This window comes from Vipera berus (genome assembly GCF_964194415.1).
Source record: "Vipera berus genome assembly, chromosome: 2".
Lineage (NCBI taxonomy): Eukaryota > Metazoa > Chordata > Lepidosauria > Squamata > Viperidae > Vipera > Vipera berus.
In genome coordinates, this window is record NC_138203.1 from 205477017 (window position 1) to 205499652 (window position 22636).

At 35.0% G+C, this 22636-nt stretch overlaps 1 protein-coding gene across 2 annotated transcripts in view; it reads right to left on the reverse strand.

Annotated features, from left to right (window-relative positions):
• Positions 1–11512: 11512 nt before the first annotated feature.
• MAPK9 (mitogen-activated protein kinase 9) overlaps positions 11513–22636 on the reverse strand; it is a 49325-nt gene continuing 38201 nt past the window's right edge. The window contains exons 7-12 of one of the 2 annotated variants that reach the window (XM_081320990.1): positions 22016–22087; positions 18581–18763; positions 17383–17507; positions 16615–16678; positions 13309–13380; positions 11513–12852 (exon numbers count right to left, since the gene is read on the reverse strand). In XM_081320990.1, coding sequence (XP_081177116.1) covers positions 12710–12852; positions 13309–13380; positions 16615–16678; positions 17383–17507; positions 18581–18763; positions 22016–22087 — 659 coding nt within the window. In that variant the 3' untranslated portion in view covers positions 11513–12709. Of the gene's footprint in view, positions 12858–13308; positions 13381–16614; positions 16679–17382; positions 17508–18580; positions 18764–22015; positions 22088–22636 lie in introns of both variants that reach the window. The other variant, XM_081320991.1, reaches the window with a different exon arrangement.

Here is a 22636-nt window from a genome sequence, read left to right on the forward strand (position 1 = left end):
CTATTTTTCTGTTATATATTGGAAATACAGATGTTTACAGGTTCAGGCCAACAACATACTTTGGAATCTGTAAATGCATTAAAGTCAGTAGATCAACCAGTCCATTCCTTGAAATCATGGAAATGCATGTAATGATAAAATACAAATATTGTAAATTTTAAAAGATGTCCCTAATCCATAATTGCACTATCAGGTATTTGTTAACCGTGGCCTGACTCCAGTTTGCTATTTGGTGTAAACTGTTTGAGGTTTGTATAAATTTTGTTTTAATGACGTCCATATACTGTATATTCTTTTTTACTGACTGTTCTACGTCATCCAGAGATATGTCTCGTGAGATGCGTGGCTATTTAAGTCTAATTAATAAATAGTTTATAGCAATAAATATATTATTAAATCTAGTGTGTTGTGCTGTTCCTGAAGCTGCTGGATCTGCTAGTCATTATCTATACTTCTGTAAGTTATAGGAGACTACTGCAATGTGCTGTACATGCTCTTAAATAATATATAGAAGCTTCAAAAATAGTGCAAAAATGCAGGAGCAGGAGTAGGAGCATCTAAGTTTGATTTTTAACCTTTAAACCCTAGCTAGCTTAGAGGCCAATTGCCTGACAAAACACCTTTATTTTTATGAATTTTCTATGCACTAAAAATATTATTGAGGGCCTCTCTTAAAACACATTATGACTTCGAAGGTGCCTCATTTCCAAGCATTAGCATGCATTCTCTTTGACATTGCACTTAGCCCCACTATGTTCTTAGGAAAGGCTATGAATTAGACCAGTGATTATTTTAGCTGCTGTTCTAAACAAGGTTGTAACTAATTTATATTTTGTAGGGGATGTGTTTTGAAAATTTTTCAGGGGAGATGTTTTGGAACACATGACTGCAGTACCACTTTTAGAATCCCATTTTTTCAAGATTCCATGAGATGTTGCAAAATCACATGGCTTTTTTAATAAGCTGCAGCAGACTCATTAAACCTGCAGAACCTTTTCTCAGGCTTGTGCAGAAACCTGAAGAAGTATAGTAATAATTTACTGTAAAGGTTTGTAACTTCTGAAGCACCTTTTTCAAATTATTTTCAAAGCATTCACAACAGAGGGTACAGAGAAGAGCAACAAAGATGATTGGGGGACTGGAGGCTAAAACATATAGGGAACGGTTGCTGGAATTGTGTATGTGTAGTTTAACGAAGAGAAGAGTGAGGGGTGACATGATAGCAGTGTTCCAATATCTCAGGGGCTACCACAAAGAAGAGGGAGTCAAGCTATTCTCCAAAGCACCTGAAAGCAGGACAAGAAGCAACGGATGGAAACTAGTCAAGGAGAGAAGCAACCTAGAACTAAGGAGAAACTTCCTGACAGTTAGAGCAACTAACCAGTGGAACAACCTGCCTCCAGAAGTGGTGAATGCTCCAACACTGGAAGTTTTTAAGAAGAGACTGGACAGCCATTTGTCTGAAATGGTATAGGGTTTCCTGCCTGAGCAGGGGGTTGGACTAGATGACCTCCAAGGTCCCTTCCAACTACTACTACTTCTTCTTCTTCTTCTTCTTCTTCTTCTTCTTCTTCTTCTTCTTCTTCTTCTTCTTCTTCTTCTTCTTCTTCTTCATCATCATCATCATCATCATCATCATTATTATTATTATTATTATTATTATTATTATTATTATTATTATTATTATTATTATTATTATTATTATTATTATTATTATTATTATTATTATTATAACAGAATGCCTTAGTCTGCTTTAATCTCAGAAATGGAATAAGGGGTAGAAATTTAAATAAAATAATGGGAAAAATTGTATTATCCCCACCCATTCCAACAATATAGGGTATTTATTTCAAGAGACAAGGCTCAGTGAGTGATTGTATACATATTTCATCAACATTTAACTTTTAGAGTAGCTTTAAAATTGAATAGAGTTCAGTGTGACAAGATTATGGGTGTGGGGGTGGGAATCCAGTTTAAAATATATTACCAAAAGTTACCTTGCCAAAAGTTGAGTTTTTTAATCTTTTTGAAAATAATAATAATAATAATAATAATAATAATAATAATAATAATAATAATAATAATAATAATAATAATTTTTATTATTATTATTATTATTATTATTATTATTATTATTATTATTATTATTATTATTATTATTATTATTATTATTATTATTATTATTATTATTATTATTATTATTATTATTATTATTATTATTATTGGAAGGGACCTTGGAGGTTTTCTAGTCTAAGCCCCTGCTAAGACAGGAAACCCCATACCATTTCAGACAAATGGTTGTCAGTCTCTTCTTAAAAACTTCCAGTATTGGAGCATTCACACCTTCTTATTCCACTGATTAATTGTTCTGCCAGGAAGTTTCTCCTTAGTCCTAGGTTGCTTCTCTCTTTGATTAGTTTCCATCCATTCCTTCTTGTCCTGTCTTCAGGTGCTTTGGAGAATAGCTTGACTCCCTCTACTTTGTGGCAGCCCGAGATATTGGAACACTGCTATCATGTCACCCCTCATCCTTCTCTTCATTAAACTAGACATACCCAATACCAACAACTGTTCTTTATATATTTTAGCCTTCAGTCCCCTAATCATTTTTGTTGCTCGTCTGTACTCTTTCTAGTCTCAACATCTTTTTTACATCGTGGTGACCAAAACTGGATGCAGTATTCCAAGAGTGGCCTTACCAAGGCATTGTAAAGTGGCATTAACACTTCATGTGATCATGATTCTATCCCTGTTAATGCAGCCTAGCACTGTGTTGGCTTTTTTGGCAGCTGCAGCACATTGCTGGCTCATATTTAAGTGACTGTCCACTAGGAATCTGAGATCCCTCTCACAGTTACTACTATTGAGCAAGATACCACCTATATGGTACCTGTGCATTTGGTTTTTCTTGCCTAAATGTACCTTTTTTCACCATCGAATTTCATTTTGTTAGATAGTGCCCAATGTTCAAGTCTGTAAAGATCATTCTGTATCTTAAGCCTAAGTTAGTTTTTGGTTATGACTTTATTTGCTTCTAGGTGTTCTCTGATTCGTTGCTTCTTTTCCAGAATCTTCCTAGATATTGAGGTCAGGCTGATAGGTCTCTAATTTTCTGGATACATTTTTTTTCCTTTTTTGAAGATGGGAACTACATCAGCTCTTTTCCAGTCCTCTGGTGGTTCTCCAGTGCTCCAGGATCTTTGAAAGATCTAGTTCGGTGGTTCTGAGATCATATCTACCAGTTCCTTCAGAACCTTGGGGTGTAATCCATCTGGTCCTGGTGATTTGAACTCGTCTAGGGTGGACAATGCTCACTTACCATTTTCTTGCCTATTTTAACTTGTGTTTCTAATCATTTTTTTACGGTACTGTTTTTGATAGGTTGGACTATTTTTTCCCTTTGTGTAAAGACGGATGCAAAAAAACAAGTTTAGTTCTGCTTTCTCCGTTGCTTGTCACCTTCCTGCCATTTTATCACATTAGTGGACCAATCATTTCCTTTTTTCTTGTTTTTTACATGATGAAAGAAGTTTTTGTTATTTTTTACTTTTGTCACAAGCCTTAGTTCATTTTGAGCCTAAGCTTTCCTCACTTCAACTTTGCAGGCTCGGGCTATTTGCTGATATTCTGCCTTAGTTATGTGCCCCTCTTTCCACTTTTTATACTTGTCCTTTTTGTCTTTCAATTTATCAGAGTTCTTTATGCAGCCATGCTGGTTTCGAGAGCTGTTATTTTTCTTCTTTGTTGGTATTCTGCTAGACTAGGCTTTTATAATCTCAGTTTTCAAAATTTCCCAAGCTTCTTGAGTTCTTTTCCCCTTGAGGAAGTTTATTGAAATTAGCTCTCTTAAAATCCAAGACTCTAGTTTGACTATGTTCTATTGCTTGTGCTTGCATAACGTTGAATTTTAATATTGCATGATCATTCCCCCCCAAGGTCCCTGTAGTTTCAACACCTTCTATCATTTCATCTTCTGTTAATGAGAATTAAGTCCAATATGGCTGATCCCCTAGTTCCCTTCTCTATTTTTTGGGAGACAAAGTTGTCTGCTAGATTTGTCAGGAATCTTCCACTTCACATTAAAGGAAAGAAAGCTCTCCTTCATTTATATTTCAGTCTAGGGCACAAAATCCAATAGTAGGGTTCTATAACAACAATAATTTCTATTAATTAAGAGCGCAGTATTACTAGCATGATTAGGATTAGCATAATGGTTCAGAGGTTAAAGAGGCTGAGCTTCTCAGCTGCAAAGCTAACAGCCTGGGTTTGAGAACTGAGCGTTGCTTGACAGAGTAAGCTCCTGTTACTTGCCCCAGCTCCTGCTCACCTAACAGTTCAAAAGCATGCAAATGCAAGTAGATAAAACAGTAGATAAACCACTTTGATGACAAGGTAATAGCATTCCGTGTGCCTCAGCTAAGAAACAGAGATGAGAATTGCCCTCTAGAGTTAAGACACAACTGGGCAGGAGAAATCTTTACCTTTAGGATTTTCTTACCAAAGGGTTTGTGTGTGTGTGTGTGTGTATGTGAGACAGAGATATACTTAAAGTACACTATAAAAAATGTAATTTTTATACTATTACAATGCACTATAAAAATGTTTATATTATAAATATAAAAAAGCAAATCTATGATAAATTGCTAAAGTAATCTTTTATTGTAAAATCTTAAGAAATGAACTGATTGCTAATATTGGTATCTTTAAATCTAAGAAAGAAAGATGCACTTAGGTCACTCTGAAATCAGCCTAACAAATGTTTAAATGCAGATTGGGGAAAAATAGTGAATACTTCACTCACTGAACTTTAACCATGGATTTTTAAAGTTACTGCTCCATTACTAGGCCATAAGTCTGAAGTCATAATGAAAGGTGTAAACTTAGTAATTTTCTAACTGAAGTTAGTGGAAAATAAATATACCAAGAAAATTTGTTAAGCTAGGACCTCATGGCGAAGACGACTTCCTACAGGTTTTCCCATTGACTTTGCCTGTGGGAAGTTGGCAGAGAAGGTTGCAAAGTGCAATTACATGACTATGGGATGCTGCAATTGCAAGATGGGCACTAGCACCTGGATCAGGGGTTTAGGACTGCATTAATCTCAATTGTAATATACAAAATGTTATAAATGATTTACCAATAAAGACAGTAGGCATGAATATACTGAGAAGAATTAACATGCTTAAATTTTTTAAAAAAATTACTGGAGTGCAAAAAGTGAACAGCAGCATGACAACATGAACATTAAGATTTTAAATAACACAATGTAAATCTTAAACGCATTTTAAACATTTATTTCTCAATTTTCAAAAGAATTCATTTCTTAATTTTAGAACCAATTAAACTTGGGGTTTAATTAAATGTTACTACTTCCAAGACATTATTTTTTTTAAATTGTGTAAGTATTGAAATATAGGACCCAAGCTTATCTACAATATCCACAATGAGTTAGTGGCAGTGAAATTCACAATCAAAATTACAATTATAAAAATAAAATATAATTTTATAATTCAAAAATGAGAATGATTTTTTTTGTTTTGTACATATAAGGAGTAGATGGCTTGCAATTCTTCAATACAAAGTTCTTATCATGCACAGTTCATATAACATGAGACTTGTTACATAATGGCATTAAAAAGATTCTAAGCAAATTATGTAAATATTTGGCAAATTTTCATGTCCCAATGTATAAAATATGATCTCAGAAGTATACATGATGGAAGAAAGACATAAAATATCAGTGAGTCTTCTGAGAGAAATGAATTTGGGGCTCATGTTCTAGACTTAGGAATCGGTGAAACATACACGAACTTCAATTAAGTTCTACAAATACATTCATCACCAGGAAGAAACTCCGCTCCAATAGAGTAGCTAAATTTATATGCCGATTAGTTTTATACATCACAACTTCAACCAGCTTTACAGGCACTATTGATTTTAGATTCATAAAATTTAATCAAGGTTCTTAATATGCATTTCTTCAGTTCTGGATTTTGCAGTTCAACTATTTATTATACATAGACCTCATTACTGCAAAATGTATCTGCACTTAGAAACAGGATTTGGCCATTTTAGGAATTTTTATCCGGCAAGCAATTCTCAAACTGTAAGGGTCACCAATTCTGTTTTGGAACTCAGAATCTCTGAGATTCAGACATTATTAACTTGGCAATTTGCAGTACAGCCTAGCACAAATATTTGTAGACTGCATATATGCATTTTCCTTAATTCATGGAGCACTACATAATGGCCCAAAGATCATTACTATTACATCCTATTACTTTAGCCTTAATCCAACAAACGTTATACTTAATTCTATACATCAAAGGAGCTTTCAAAATAATATCCCAAGTTCAGCAGACGACAAGCATCTTGTGAAGCTAACAGAGTTTCAAAAACATATTTGTGATATGACCTGTGATCTGCCATTCAAAGGAAAAAGAGAGTCAAGGCACACCGGGCACATCCAGGCCTAAATTAGGAATATGATCTAAGCCCTTCTCTCTAAATTCATGTTTTTTAATAAAAAAAAATCATGTAAACATGATGTAACAGCAACAAGACTTCAGCATACCGTGTTGCAGAAAAGGTTTTAGATAGAATGGATCAGTGAAGGTGTTACAATTTTTAAACCAACTCTGAACCATAATGTAAACAGACGCTGAAGTCATCTGAAAAGTAAACATTTGGATGCATAAATATTCCCTTATAATTACATTTAATTACTGTAGTCTACATTTCTGACAATTTAATCTATACTAAAACAGCTTTATTTAACTTTCTTTAGGCCTTTGGCACACGTTGGAAGCAGCAGGAAGCACTACTGATTTCTGTCTTCACTTTTAAACTGTACTGCAGTATTAACAAAAGGTCATTTCATCCATTTTCCTATTAAGCCACTCTTTTCACTTCCTTTGTTGCTGGATCATGAACTGTACCTCTTGGCTTTAAAAAAAAATGATATGCACAGACATGTGCCTCTCTTCATATAATTTCATCATAAATAGGCAGTTTGTGTAAACTCATTTCCTTAAAGCACTTTCCAAACAATCCAGACTGTAATGTTTCTGAACAAAGAAGAGGGCACGTACAAAAATAATTTGTAAAACCATTCTATCTCTGCAATGCCATTCAGCTACCCAGTATATTTAAAATAATATGTATAGTACAGAAACGGAACATTTGCTAGCCAATTTGCTTCATTCTCCCTTTTTTTTTCAGGTGAGCAGTTAAATACAGGAAGTACACACACATTATGCCTATTAAAACATTTCACAGTAATGTCAGCGCATGCTACAGCAGACAAGTGCATGGCAGGATTTTCACAAAAAGACTTGCACATTTAGAAATACACACTTGGCTTTTGGAAAAGTAACGCTGAACTACGGTAATTTGGACATGTCAAACTACAGGTGACCGAAAGTATTTAGTAAATTATATACTATTTGATCTAAATTGGTAAGAAATGACTCTACTGAAATGTAGGATTCATCATCAAACTTATAAACAAAAAATGGAAAACAATCCATGTCACATCCTTCTTACATTCTTTTGTAGAAAGAAAACAAGTTGTGCAAATGTATGCTTCAGGCTTAGAACTCTGTCCTTATACTTAAAACTTGGACTAGTTTTATCTTTTCAACTCAATGAATAAATGTTAGAACTGTGTCACACTTAGGCTGGTGCCGGTATAATGCTAGCCAAACATTACCAATAGTTAAGATATGGAAAATGGCCATTGAATCATAAAGTTCAATTCATTGTTCCTTCCTTCGCATACTTGGAGTTGTCCATGTTTTTCTTAATGAATTAATGCCACATCCATTGCTCAAAAGAATACTGTCAACTAATTTATAACAAGGACATTATCTATGTCCTCCAATCAATTTATAATCTGTTATAAAACTCTATGGAGTGATGTAGAAGAAAAAAAATCTAGGCAAGTGAGGTTAAATATTTCTCTCCATCACTTAAATTTTGTATGTGTGTCTGTGTGTGTCATTTAATGGGACAGTGATATTTACTATTATTAATTCTATGTCATGATTTTTTGCAAAGCAGGAAAGAAATATAGAGAACTATCGTATTAATATTTCAATGGCTGCTATAAAAGCTGCATCTATTTGACCCTCTGTATGCATGGATGCAGTGCACTTCACTGGTTGTCCCAGTGCAACTACATGTACATACAACCACATATTTCTGTCTCCTCAGATACATAAAACAAAAAAGCTATAATATATACTTAGACCATACGTTATTCCCCATTAAATGATAATCCATTCATTTATCATTTTACACTTTCTTTAGCACACCCAGGATTTAGCCGACGATACTTCTCAATTTAGTTGTAGCCGAGATACTCTTATGCCGTATGCCTTCAGAATTCAGAAACAGCTGAATTGTTTCATAGGTTACCACTTTTCAAAAAAATAAATAAAATAAAGTGAAGAAAAATCAAGAGAGATTTTTCAAGGTGGAAAGCATAGAAATTCTAATCTAAACTGGCCTCAGACTATTACAGTACAAACTTTAAAGTCCTCTGGATTCATTCCATAGAAACAATGGGCATTTCAATTCCAAACCCCTCTTTTCTTCTCCAAAATGGAAATATCCTATATGTGATATGCCTATACCAATGCTTAAGAAATAATAAGATTCCTCTTATGTCTAGGGTTGAGTATGTAAATGCCACTTTCTACTACTGCTGAACAATATATTGTAGAGGCAGACACATTTTTTAAATATTCAATGTGCCTATAGATGAATGAATGCCCATATTTACAAATAAAATAGTCCAAACACAAAATTATTTTCACAGTACTTCTGAAAGTACAATGCAAACTCTTAAAGAGTTATGTCATGCAACCTTACATTATTTAGCTTTATTTAAAGTTACGTAACTCTTATGTAAGTTCATAATTTCAAAACTCATTAAAGCTCTTTTTGGAGGAAAGTTCTTTTACAGGAACACAAAGCAAAGCCTACATTGTCAGGCACTGTTAAGACCTCGACAGTTGAAAAACGTGTGAATGTATCATCTCTACCTCCTCTAACTCCAACATGGAATGGGAAAGGCTGCAAAGAAATTCTGATCGTACAGTTAGCTTCAGCTATACCCCCTAAATCCAAATAATTTGCTATGAATGATGTAGCAGTATTTTACATTTGCTGCTCATAGAACAAGCTATGAAAACAAAGGAATTAGCATGAAGTACAAATAGTTGAAGGGATCATGCTACAAAGCCTGAATTTCTCTGAAGATTGCGTATGTGCCTTCTAGTCCTTCTTGGCTAGATTTTGAAAGTAGTTCACCACTGTCTGCTGAGAGTCAGTGACTGGCCCAAGGTCACTCAGCTGGCTTTGTACCTAAGCTGAGACTAGAACTTACAGTCTCCTGGTTAGCCTGTGCATTAACCACTATACCAAACTGTCTTTCTTTATGAAATTTAGCTTGAATTTAAACTTTTAAATTATAATTGACTTGTCCTTTCTTTTCTTTCCTTCTTTGTCTAGAAACTCTTCCCATCACCTAATCTCCAGCCAGTTTGCTCCCACCCATTCTCTTTCTTTCCATTCTTACTGCAAGCATCGCTTCATCTTATTCTATATCCATCCTGTTCTATTGTTGGCTTCTGCTGGAAAAAAGGGGGAAAATACATCTGTATACTTGAATGATTCTGTATGCAATGGGGTGGTGGTGGTTTGTATGGATGAGTGAATGTTGGTATATGAAGATGGGGATCAATTAATATTGTGAACAAGGGACCTACGTTTTACAGGCAATGAGTTTTCATTAGTAGTTATTAGTTCAATCAATATACATCCATATCTTGTCAAATTCCTATCCTCATCTTCTTTTTGGTTAAATACAGTCCCAACTAGGATCCTGATCCTACGTGAATTTCAAAGAGTTTAATCTCCCCAGTGTAGCCTAAGTAAAATATAACTGTGGCTTTATGGTTGTTTGGCAGAATGGGATGAATTCAAAAGCAAGTCTGCAAATCTATCTTTTTACAATGTGCTAAATGTGATTGATAGTATGGGGGAAAGTGATTATTTTGGACACAATATTACATTTCAAAGTAGATAGCATTTACAGTGAGAAATGCTCTTCCCAAATTTCATGCAAGTAAATTGAGTGGGTTTTGTGCAAAAGAAGGGGCTGTACAGTTATTTCAAAACAGTTTGGTGGAATGCTTTATAACTTTATGAATTAAGCTTTAGTGGATATGGTTAAACACCTTTCTTTGTTCTTCACTTCAATCTTTTTTTCATTTCCTATGTTTATTTAATGAGCAATGAGATATGTTTTATTTAATTTTATTCATTAATATTGTCTTCTGAAATATTTTACTAGGGCAAATAATAGATTTTATGTCTGTACATCATATAATTTATATTTATATTCATTTGCCTTTTGGTACTGTCCATAGGGTAGAGGACAGGAAGGCCTGGAGGAACGTTGTCCATAGGGTCGCGATGGGTCGGACACAACTTCGCAGCTAACAACAACAACAATATTCATTTAAGGATAAATATGAACGTGGATTTTTCTGTTAATTGCTCACATGTAATGTAAGCTCTCACAGGCATTTCATGTGATCTCATATCTGAAGCAGAATGTTTAAGGAAGGCAATATGTTCAGTTGCAACTTAGTAACTGAACTTTATCAAGTGATAAAATTTCATGAATATCTTATAGCTATAATATCTGATAACAAATTCTATCTGGAGAAATCAGGAGTATAGGGCTCATTCTGAAAGCGTGTTTTGAAGAAGATACTGCTAAAAAGTGTTCTCTCTAAAAACAATGAATTTATGCTGTCATTCCATATCACATTTATTAAACTTAATAGTACTTGTTCCCAGTCATATGTTTGTGCTGCTAGTAAAGTGCTGGTGCCTGAAAAAAAGGCGGTAATACACAATATGCCTTTCCCAGTCTCTTCTAAGGGAACTGCCCCTCCTCCAGCCTGGAAATCTGCAATAACTGTAACACCCAGCTTTGATGCACAACTCAGTTCCATCCACCATACCTTCCCTCAAACACATTGCTCACCAGCCAATGCACCTACGTAGTCACATAAATATTTTCCTGTTATATAAACTTTGCTCATGCTCAGAGCTAGGGAGAAATTGAACCAAAGCAAATATACTCAAGATTGGGTATTTTTATTTTTTTTACAAAACTCATCCTTACATATTTGGTATGCTATTATATAAGTAGTCCTCACAGAATTGCCATTTATTCAGCAACCATTTGAAATTATGCTGTCACTGAACAAATGGTAGTTACAGCTCAAAGTTATGGCTGCTGTAGCACACCCACAGTCATGTGACCAAAATTCAGGCACTTGGCAGCCACCCACATTTATGACTGCAGGGTGCCTTGTCAGCAGTGGGAGAAAGAAGATGGCGAAGGTCAGCTGGGGACGGTAAGGGGTAGGTGGCAGCGGTGGAATGCAAGGCAGCCAAGAGTCCAGATAGGTGCGTGAGGGAAATTGAAGCGGAAATGAGTGTGGCAAGGCAGGAGAAGGGCGAGGTCCTTGACTAACGCATGCAAATGAGGCTACCAGAACGTCAGTCACTAAGTGGGGTAGCCATGTCATGTTTTGCCTAATGACTGCTTTGCTTACCAATGAAAAGCCCAGTCCCAGTTAGTGTTGCTAAGCAAGGATTACCTGAAATTCTTACCTCTGTGTTTTAGTTCCAAAAATGGTTCCTTTCACTTTTTATAATGTATTTCAATTTTTTCTATATGTGAATTTTGAAAAGTAATCATAAGCCATATAATGGTCCCGTATAACCTACCAAAAGCAACTAAAGGTATATCTATTAAGAGGCTCAAAGGAAGCTCCAATTTGATGTCAACATTGGATTCTCTATGTTAATACCAGGAAAAGGCAAGGGAGACATAATTCCTACAAGTGTTTAGTATCTTCTTAAAAACAGGTGCCAATATTGTTATTTTAAAAACAAACCCTAATTTTGATAAGTATTAAGACTTATCTTTACTTATCCCACCTACTCCTCTAAGAAAAGCACTGAAAGAATACATTCATAAATACATTTAGATGTAAAATATGAAGCAAAAATTCACACATTTGCTTCTTCTATGGGAAGGGGTACAATATTATTTGGTGATGGAGAGAAAAAGGCCTCAAAAAAGTGCTATACATAAAAACAATTGCGTCTATATTATACAATACTGAGAATACCAGCAAGGTATATTAAGAATGGCATATGACTGCAATTGAATAATTAATAAACAGATTTTACATCTTCTTTCCTTCCTTCCTTCCTTCCTTCCTTCCTTCCTTCCTTCCTTCCTTCCTTCCTTCCTTCCTTTCTCTCTCTCTCTCTCTCTCACACACACACACGTATTTGTTTTATAAACATGTTTTTTAAAAAAATCTGTGAGAATGCCCATGGATTTGTTTGATCTTGTTATTTTAACTGCTCACCTGATATAGCTCAAAACAGAACAGGTTATATTAATGTTTATATTTCATTTGCCTTGAGATACAAAGTTGCTTTCACTCTACAATATTAAGCAGACAGTTTTACTGCAACTGAGTAAAATCACAGGCATTATTTTAGAGGAACATGCAGAACATGAAGTTTTCTATTTGGCTCCATGAACTTACAAGCAATAGAGGCCCAACAGAAGCAAAGATTCTTTGCTAATCTTAATCTTCGAAGCTGATCACCGACATCCTTCAAGTGTTCCTGTCAAAGCATCAAGGCTGCTGTCTGTATCTGAAGCCAATGTTTGTTCTGTTGACATGGATGAAATGTCGTTGACTGATGATGACTGAGAAGGGCTGGTATTGCTGTTCACTGCTGCATCTGTGCTAAGTAAACCAAGCATAAGAAAATCTGAGGCAAGATATGGTTGAAAGCATAGGTGTTTTATGTGGCATAAAGATATGTGCACTTAAAAACATGTGCATGGAAAAACAATGTCAGCCTGAAAATTTTCCCTTCAAAGGTAGCCTCTACGGTAACAAAACCAGGCACAATGTAGGGAAGACACATAATCAATATAGAAACGAATGTGGTTTCAATAAAAAAAAATTGTGAGTTTTTTTTTAAAAAAGCATTTTAAAACAGGTTCGCTTATTTTTGCAAATTATCCATATCCTGTCAAAAAACTTTTTATCTTGTTTCTAGTCATGTGTGTATATTACCCATTGCAAGACATATAACTTATTTAGTACACATCCTTTGTTAGCAATCGGGTATAAAACAACCTACCATAAAAAATGTAAAAGGAAAAAATAATCTATTATATCAATGACTAACCTGAAGACTGTTCTTTTACCAAACCATTCTTATTTCTTTCTTCCCAATCCATTACTTCCTTATATATTAACTCTGCATATAAAGAAGAGAATAAACATGGACATAAGACACAATAATACACTTGTTGCTTTCATTGCCTTTCATAATCTTGAAATGTTTAAAACAATCTTTAACAAGATGTTCATTGTTCTCATCACAAAATTATATATATATCATCATCATTTTAGCCGTTGTCTATCCATTGCAGAATGAAGACCTCTTCTGCATGTTTCCAACCTTTATGGTCCTGAGCTTTCTTTTGCCAATTGGGCCTGCAATACTTGCTGAATATATATATATATATATATGAACATTACAGACCAAAATGAACCAATAGTCAAAAACATCCCTTGAATCTACTACATCTATAGCACCACCAGAAAAACACTTTGTACAATCAAAAATCTCTGGTGAAAGTATTGATTTAATGGAAAAATGACAGACTGAAGAATACCAGAAGTTTCACTAATAAACTCGAGTATGCTGAACTTTGCAATACCATAAGAAAATGTATCCAAGAAGAAACACATCAGTTTAACATGAAGCTTGTGAAAAAGGCAATTGAAGAAAACAAAGGAATTAACAGAGCAAAATGCAAGCTTATAAATATAAGACAGAAGGTTTTTGCATTAAAACGTGAATATGGCTCTCTGTGTAGAACAAGACAGGAAATGTTAGAAATAATTAGAAAATTCCATTTAGAGCTATACAAATATCAAGATCACTTAAAAGTAACAACACCCACAAAAGAGGAAGTGCCAGATATACTAGTGGAAGAAGTACCAAGTGCTATAAAATCAATGAAAAATGGCAAAGCTTCAGGAAATTACTGTGTTATGGTTGAAATGCTGAAAGCTATTGATCACAGTTTACACAAGATACTAGCAAAACTATACTTGAGATGCCTCATAGAAGAAAAAATACCTGATGCATCAAAAAACGGTAGTGATTCTTATACACAAGAAAGGGGTCCAAGATGATTTAAAGAACTATCACCCAATAAGCCTTCTTTCACTTATCTACAAGGTTTTCACCACTAGTAAAAAGAATATTGAGAACATTAAATGATGCACAGCCAAAAGAGCAGGCAGTGTTCAGAAGTGGCTACAGCACAATGGATCACATCCAGGTTGTTCAGCATATCATTGAAAGGCACAATGGGTACACCATGCCTCTGTGCAGGGCTTCATTGACTACGAAAAGGCATTTGACTCAGTATTCCAGCAAGCAATAATTAATGCATTGCTCAACCAAGGCGTAGACACTGCTTACATAAATTTACTACAATCAATATATAAAAAACAATGACAATTTGCCTTAATGATCTTACAGTGGAAATCAACATAGAATGAGGTGTATGATAAGGAAATACAATATCATCTATCCTTTTCTCAGCATGCCTGGAAGAAGTATTTCACAAACAAGCCTGGGCAAAAGATGGAATAAAAATCAATGGCGCCTATTTAAATTCCTTAAGAGTTGCAGATGATGATGTTCTCTTCTCACAAGACCCAGAAGAGCTACAAAGATACCCACAAGAGCTGCACAAAGCATGAGAATCATTTAGCTTAAAAATAAACCTGAAGAAGAGCCAGGATATGTTTAATAAATTCACCAAAGAAAGAATTTTTTTTTATATCTGGACGAGAACTAGACGTAGTAAACCACTACATATACCTTGACCAATAGATCACAATGGAAGGTGATATAGCAAAAAAAATTGAACAGCTTGTTAAATGTGTGTTGTGATTCAGGGTCAGCCTGTGGGTTCGGCAGTTGGGTCGGATGATTCAGAGGAGGAGGGGGGTGTTGGAGAGGTTGCTAAGGGTGTTGGAGAGCTTGCTGATGAGAGCCCTCAGCCAGGCCCCTCCCACCTGGTTACGACGCAGACCCAGCTGTGTGAGCCTGACAGCGTGGATGAAGATGACCCACAGCTGGCCCTGTTCAAGGACGCCCGACACAGGAGGCAGTCAATCAGGAGTAAACAGAGGAAGGCAATGGGGCACCTCGGAAGGAGGCAGAGAGAAGCCACGCCCTGAACTGTTTAAAAGGGGAATGCGTGGGAGGGCTGGTTTGCTGAAGGAAATCGTTTGAATAGCTCCTGTTTCATGGTTCGTGTCTTGTTTTTGCTCTGTTTGCTTTTGTGTCCATAAATTTGGCAGGCTTAGTTCCAGCCTCTTGCCTTCTTGTAAAGGGGTTGTCCCTGCCTTATCTGCAGGGCCGGTAGTAGGCTGGTACAGAACAATGTGATTGGCAGGCATTCAGCAAGCTAAGCATAATTTTCAAGAACAACCTCCTCCTCTGCCTGAAAAGTTTTCGGTCAGTGTGTGCTACCTGCTCTAACCTATGCTGGTGAAACACGGACACTAACCTCACTATCGATATAAAAGCTATGAGTGACGCAAACAGCCATGGAAAGATACACGCTCGACATTACAAGAAAAGATAGAAAGACCTGCACATGGATTAGAGAACAAACTAAAGTATATGTTGCCATCAAGAGAGTAAGATAATTGAAATGAAAATGATCACCTAGCAAGAATAACTGATGGTAGGTGGAGCAAGGCAGTCATAGAATGGGTGCCACTTGATAAAAAGCGTCCACGAAAAGAGACCTAAAACAAGATGGATCAACGACATCAGCAAGTATTGGCAAAAGAAAGCTCAGGATCATATTGGTTGGAAACATATGGAAGAGGCCTTCATCCTGCAGTGGATAAACAATGGCTAAAATGATTACACACACACATACACAAAGAGAGTGAGCGCATGTGCACATGAGAGAGAGCGCATATGATTAGTCGCTTTTTTACATATATAAAAAGAGATGCAGTACCAAAGCTGAAGACCTGCATCCACTTAGGCTTATTTTGAATAATCCTTTAAGAAAATTTGACAGCATATAATAAAGTAGTTATTTTTAATTCATTTTTAGATACTGTTGAGAATACTTTTCAGTATTTCCAAGAGAAAAAGAATGATACAATAAAATCAGAGTAAGTTTTGCTTGGACAAAATCTTTAAAGTTCTAAATTTTATTGCAGATGAAAATGTTTTTATTGTTGATGAAAACATGACATTTAAATTAAAACAAACCAATTTTAAATATCAACATTGATATTTAGTAGAATATAAATTTGCTTAGCAGGAACATGCACTATGATTTATGCAAAAGGATATATTCACTTTATCTCTATTCCAGTTCCTTATGGGATATCCACACAATATTTTATCAAAGTTCCTTAATATATTGCAACTTTTACTTACCTTTCCATTCTTCAATGGCATGTTCTCTTTCTTCCAACTGCGCATCATAGATTTGGGGAGGTGGCTATAAACACAGAAACAGTGCTACTTTACCTTTTGATAAATACAGCTATAAATATTACAGTTAAAAATGAAACCATTGCTTATGGAGCTAGGAACAGTATTTTGGTGCACTCTTGAGGGGGTAGTGATTGTGATGATGATATGCCTGTATGTTGTCATTTGAACTGGAATTTATTAAGTTTTCAAGTCCAATTCAAATGTTGGAATTAATATTTTTTTATATAGACCCAAAGACTATCTATAAATATCCCATATGCAGAATCCTTACTAAATGACTTATCAATGACTTATCAAGGTGAAATGCAAGAGTTATCTATTCTTATTGGTCTTTCCAATATTAAAATCTTTTAGTGATTTTTGAATTATTACTTTTAATTTTTTAAGAAGAGACTGGACAGCCATTTGTCTGAAATAGTATAGGCTTTCCTGCCTGAGCAGGGGGTTGGACTAGATGACCTTCATGGTCCCTTCCAAATACTACTACTACTATTACTTTATTATTATTATTATTATTATTATTATTATTATTATTATTATTATTATTATTATTATTATTATTATTATTATTATTATGCTATCTTCAGATGATTTATCTCTTCCTTATATGTTATGTAAATTATAGTAAAATGTTAAATTCATGAAAAGACAAAGCAATATTTGTTACTGAGTGTTATATACATAAAAATAAAAAGACCTTAAACTTACTGCTTCTGCTTCAGCTGGGTCATACCAAACTGTGATATATGGATGTCGCAAAGCTTCATCTACTGAAATTCGTTTGTCTGGATCTACTACTAGCATTTTTGATAGTAAATCTCTAGCTTGACTCGCTAGAAAACAGGAATAGAAAAAATGTCTTGCAATTAAAATTTTGATGCATAAAGATAAAATTCTATCTGTCTGTCTGTCTGTCTGTCTATCTATCTATCGTGTTAAAGGCATTTCATTGTTAAAAATAATTTATTCTTTTGTTTGTTTATTAATATTAGGTAGTAAGTAATATCAGAACCTGGGATATTCACAATATCAGATGATGAAACTGATAAGAGCACTACTTGTAAATATAATCAGACAATTAAAAACAGATACCCACAATTTCTTAGAGACAGTATTAAGAATATGTATAGAACAGAACGGAATGAAAACTTTGCCACTTTAAATGTACATTAAAATGAAATTTCATTCCATTCAGCTCTCAAAAAACACCATTATGCAAATATATATATTTGTGAGTTTCTTATAATCTTCTCGGCTGTCCTTACCACTCTCTGTATGGACTTTCTACCTGAGGCACTGCTGCCACCAAACCAGACAGCAATGCATTTTGTGAAAATGCTCTCAATCGTGCCTTTGTAAAAAGTGGCCAGGACAGGAGAAAGATGTGCTCTCCTCATCTGAAGCAAGAAATGCAAATGCTGCACGCTTCACTAAGGATAATGTATGAAGAGACCAAGTCAGTTTGTTATCTGAAACCTCCAGGTACTTAATACTACTGACCACTTCCACAGCTGCAGCCTTGATACAAGGTGGAGTATGACTCTGACGGCTCTTTCTAAAATCAACAATGATCTCCTTTGTTTTATTAACATTCAAAGCCAGGTTATTTTTATTTTTATGTATCAACTAGAATAAGTATTGTACTTTTCTTCAGCAGTTAAACTATCATTCAAAGTGCTGAATTTCAGTTTGATCTTGGAGCTTGATATCTGAATTTTCATAAATTAAATTACTTCACTGGAATCTCAGACTGAGTTGGAAAAATAATAAATCAATAATATTCATTATAAAATCAAGTTAGCATGATAGATTCTGACTGTAACCTGACAAATACAATGTATACAAAATTGTAGCAAAACGAAACAACAATCCTAGATCTTTACTAAACCTATACACATACACTTACTTTTTAGCTTATCACGATCAGACTCTGATGGAAATATCCAGTCTGGGAAGAGTTCTTCAAATTTGATACCTGGATATTTCGGCCTGTTTTCTACATAATTCCGTACAGTGGGCTGTAGTTTTTTCATGAAATCTGCTGATGGTGTACCTAATTGTTCAATAACTTTATTCCACTGATCAATATCTGCAAAATTTTCATTTAGGAAAATAATATTTTTCCCTCCAACTTTATATTGTAAATATGTGGAACTTTGGAAAACTTAGGTGCTATTTTAAATAACATCTTTATTTTACAAAACAGATTCTTACAGAAATTGTGGTAAAAAAAACCCCAAAATCTCAAGACAATTAATTTCAATGAACAAAGTTCACAAGACTAATGCTGCTATAATTCATAGGGTATATGAACTAGGCTTGTTTTTAGCTTCTGCTTCACTCTGAACCCATTCTCTTCAATATGGTTTCATAATATCTTGAATACTTTTTAAAAAGCCTGAAAATCAAATAGTTAAAGCACATTGACCACCAGGAGGCAGTAGGTGACCAGTTTCATCCTTAGTGGGAACTGTCAGATATAAGCAATGCAGATCTTATTTTATGGGATTCAAACCTCCTACTGGGTTCAGTATTCATAGCCCATTGCACTTTAGATGACTATATACAAAGCATTAGCTTTAAAAGCTATCCAGGTCCTGTTGCTTAGTAGAGTTTCAGAAAGAGATTGGTAGCTGTATAAATAAGCTAGAAAACTAGAAAGCTAGACAGGCAAAAATATAAGACTGTCAAAACGGCATATATGATCCACCTTCTCTGTAGCTCTTAATATACTATCAATAGAGTAAGATCTAGCTACATACTACTGAAGATTCCCAGTAAGAATGAAACCAATTACGTAGTGCCTCCTGGTAGTTAATATATTTCATATACTGTACATCCTGTTTGCCTCTAGCTACCCTAATCATGTGACAATTTGCATAAGAATGAGTGTCAGCTGAATTAACATATTACATAGAAGATTCAAAGTGAAGCTTCCTTCTTTGACACATGGTCAAGAAGTTCTCTTTGGGGGGAGATGGCTATATAAATTTTATAGACAACATTTAGTACTATAAAATATCAAAACAATCAGATAGTAAACTGTGCAAATTAAGCCAGTTGTTGATCTATATAGGTAAATATTTTTGTTAAAGGATTTCATCAGTCTGGAGCAAAAAAAGTTTGTGTGTGTGTCTGTGTGCATAAACTTACTTAAAATATTAATATAATGATTATTTATTTTCTCGGCTTTACTCAAGAGTATAAAATAACAGTCTGTACAATGATCAGTATGATCAGATACTCACCACTAACATAATTATATCAGATTCTGAAAGGAATCAATAGGACAGATAAAGAAATCATTACATCAACCTGACAACCCAACAGGAAAAAAGTACTTAGAAAAATATATTGAAGAAGCATGGCTGCAGAGCAAGACGTATAAAGGGGGGGGGGGGAAACAAACCCAATATAACAGGCTCACATTATAAAGATAAGAATTTTCAACATAAATATGGAAGGAAATTGTTGCACATTTCAAAAGTAATGCTAATGTTTTAAAAACTGTGCCTTTCATGTTGGAGATATGAAGTTATCAACATAATCTTTCTGAGCTTTTATATTCCATCCACTGATGAGACTAATCTCATGGCTTGCTCTCTATGAATGCAAGTTTTTATACTTCTGAAGAACATCAGATTAGGGAATTAATAGCACAGTTAAAGTTAAAATGTAGATTCTCCTAGATCATGGGTCGGCAACCCGCGGCTCTGGAGCCACATGCAGCTCTTTCATCCTTCTGCTGCGGCTCCCAGCCATTTGCAGAGAGAGAGACAGAGAGAGGCACTTGCACTTCCCTTCCCTCTCTCTCTTCGTGTGTGTGTGTGTAACTCACACTGTTCTCCAAGAAGCTGACAAGCTCATTGGGTGGGGCTCCTGCCTTTGCTGCGTCTCCACAGGAAACAGGAAGCAGCAAAAAGCAGCAGTTCTCAAGGGCAGGAGGGCCAGCCCAATAAGAATGTGTGTCAGCTTGTCCAGAACAACGTGAAGCCAGCTTGCCAAGTGAACAGAAGATCGGAGAGAGGGAGAGAGGAGGGGGAGAGAGAAAGAGACGGGGAGGGAGGGAGGGAGGGGGGAGAGAGAGAGAGAGAGAGAGAGAGAACTCATGCATAGCAGCCTCTATTTCTTTTTAATTAAACTCTTCAATCAAGTTTCCCCCCTTGTGTGTGTGCGACTTTCATGGTTCTCAGTGTTTTTTTCCTCTGGGAAACAGATCCAAGTGGCTCTTTGAGTGTTTAACGTTGCCGTCCCCTGTCCTAGATGATAGGAAGGGAAAGAAAGGGCACAAATCTGAAGATGAGATTTGTAGCAATATGCTTCCTAGGGCAATATGCATCAATATAAATACCCCTTCCCCCCGCTGCCAAATATAACAAAGGCAAAAAAAGAAAATCAATCACATCTCACTGCATCACTAGTCCTGCAAGTCAAGAAGGCCAAGTTACAGCCTTCACCTTAACATGTTATCCACTCTTGACCTAAAACATTAATATGTGAAGACCACTGCTTTCTCTGGAACTGTTCCTGTTCAATCATAAACAGAAACAACACTTCTGAAGAAACTGCAATTATTTCTGCAACTTATGTTCAACTCAATGCAACTTCAGTAATAAAAAGTAACAGCAAGGGTACTAGGTTGGCAAGATTCTCATAACTAAGATATATTTATTGCAAAGGGTTTTACTAAGCATGAAAGACACACATATGAAGACAGCAAATATGAAAATCAGCATTAACATGAAATCCACAGGAGACACAGCATTCATGAAGAATTGTGTTAGGTTGGTCATAAGGCTTTAGAGAATAGAAGAACACAGGGGAGAAATTAAAAAAAAATGAAAATTAAGCTTCCTCTCTTTTATCGTGTCAATAGGTTAATACATAATCAACCATAAAAATACCTAAAATTAAGCATTTGTAATTATACTTTTCTAACCTTCATGCCTTCTTTAGGTATGTAGCGGAATAAGAAGTGACAAGATAAAACCATAGTTGAGTCCATTTCCATCATACAGAAAAATGAAAAAAAAGCAATCCGTTTAAATTTTGAGCAACAGTTTGCAGAATTTTCAGTTTAAATAAATGTGTTGCGTTATTAAAACTGCAAAAATATAAAATTCCTGTAATGGACAATTAATGTTCAAAAACTACAGTTAATGCAATTAATATGAGAATAAAAGTTTAGCTGTTTTATTGAAACAACAAATTTCACAAATTTGGTTCATACAGGAAAGAACTGTTCCACTGAGTATATGGGATTAGCATCTTTTATACCCATAAATCAAATAACGTGTTGCTAAATATGAATTAGGATTCAAATATTATTAGGGAAGGATACGATCAGTGCCTTGGAATATCACACAACCTTTCACCAATTCTCCCATGATGCAACCAACTGACCAGATATCAACTGAAAGTAAAAGTGAAATGATAAAAATTATGAAGTGTTATGAACTAAAGCAGAAAACAAAAAACATTTTTACATTTAAAACATAACAATGCATAAAGTAAAACAGCTAACATGTTTTGGAACAATATGGACAGGAATAATGATCTAATTACAAATTTAAAATACCAGAACACCATTAAAAGTAAATTTTATGTATACCCGTATATATATAAAACAGGCATACAAGAAATTTGCTTTACACATACTCACACATACACAGCACACAACACACACACACACGTCAGTCTTATTTTGAATAATCTGAACTCCCTGAAAGAGCTGCAAAGGATACAATCTCTTCCAGGAAACAGGACCTTATGAAGAACCATTTCGGCCATTATGCACCCAACAGACCAGATATCCACTATTAAATGTTAAGTGTAATGGGGATAAAATTAAACATTTTTAAAAACTCTATACATATATTTTCATAAAATTGTATTGTAAAGGAGTCATTAACAAATTTACTGCATATATTCGTGAATAAGCCAAGAATTTTAAATGCCAAAA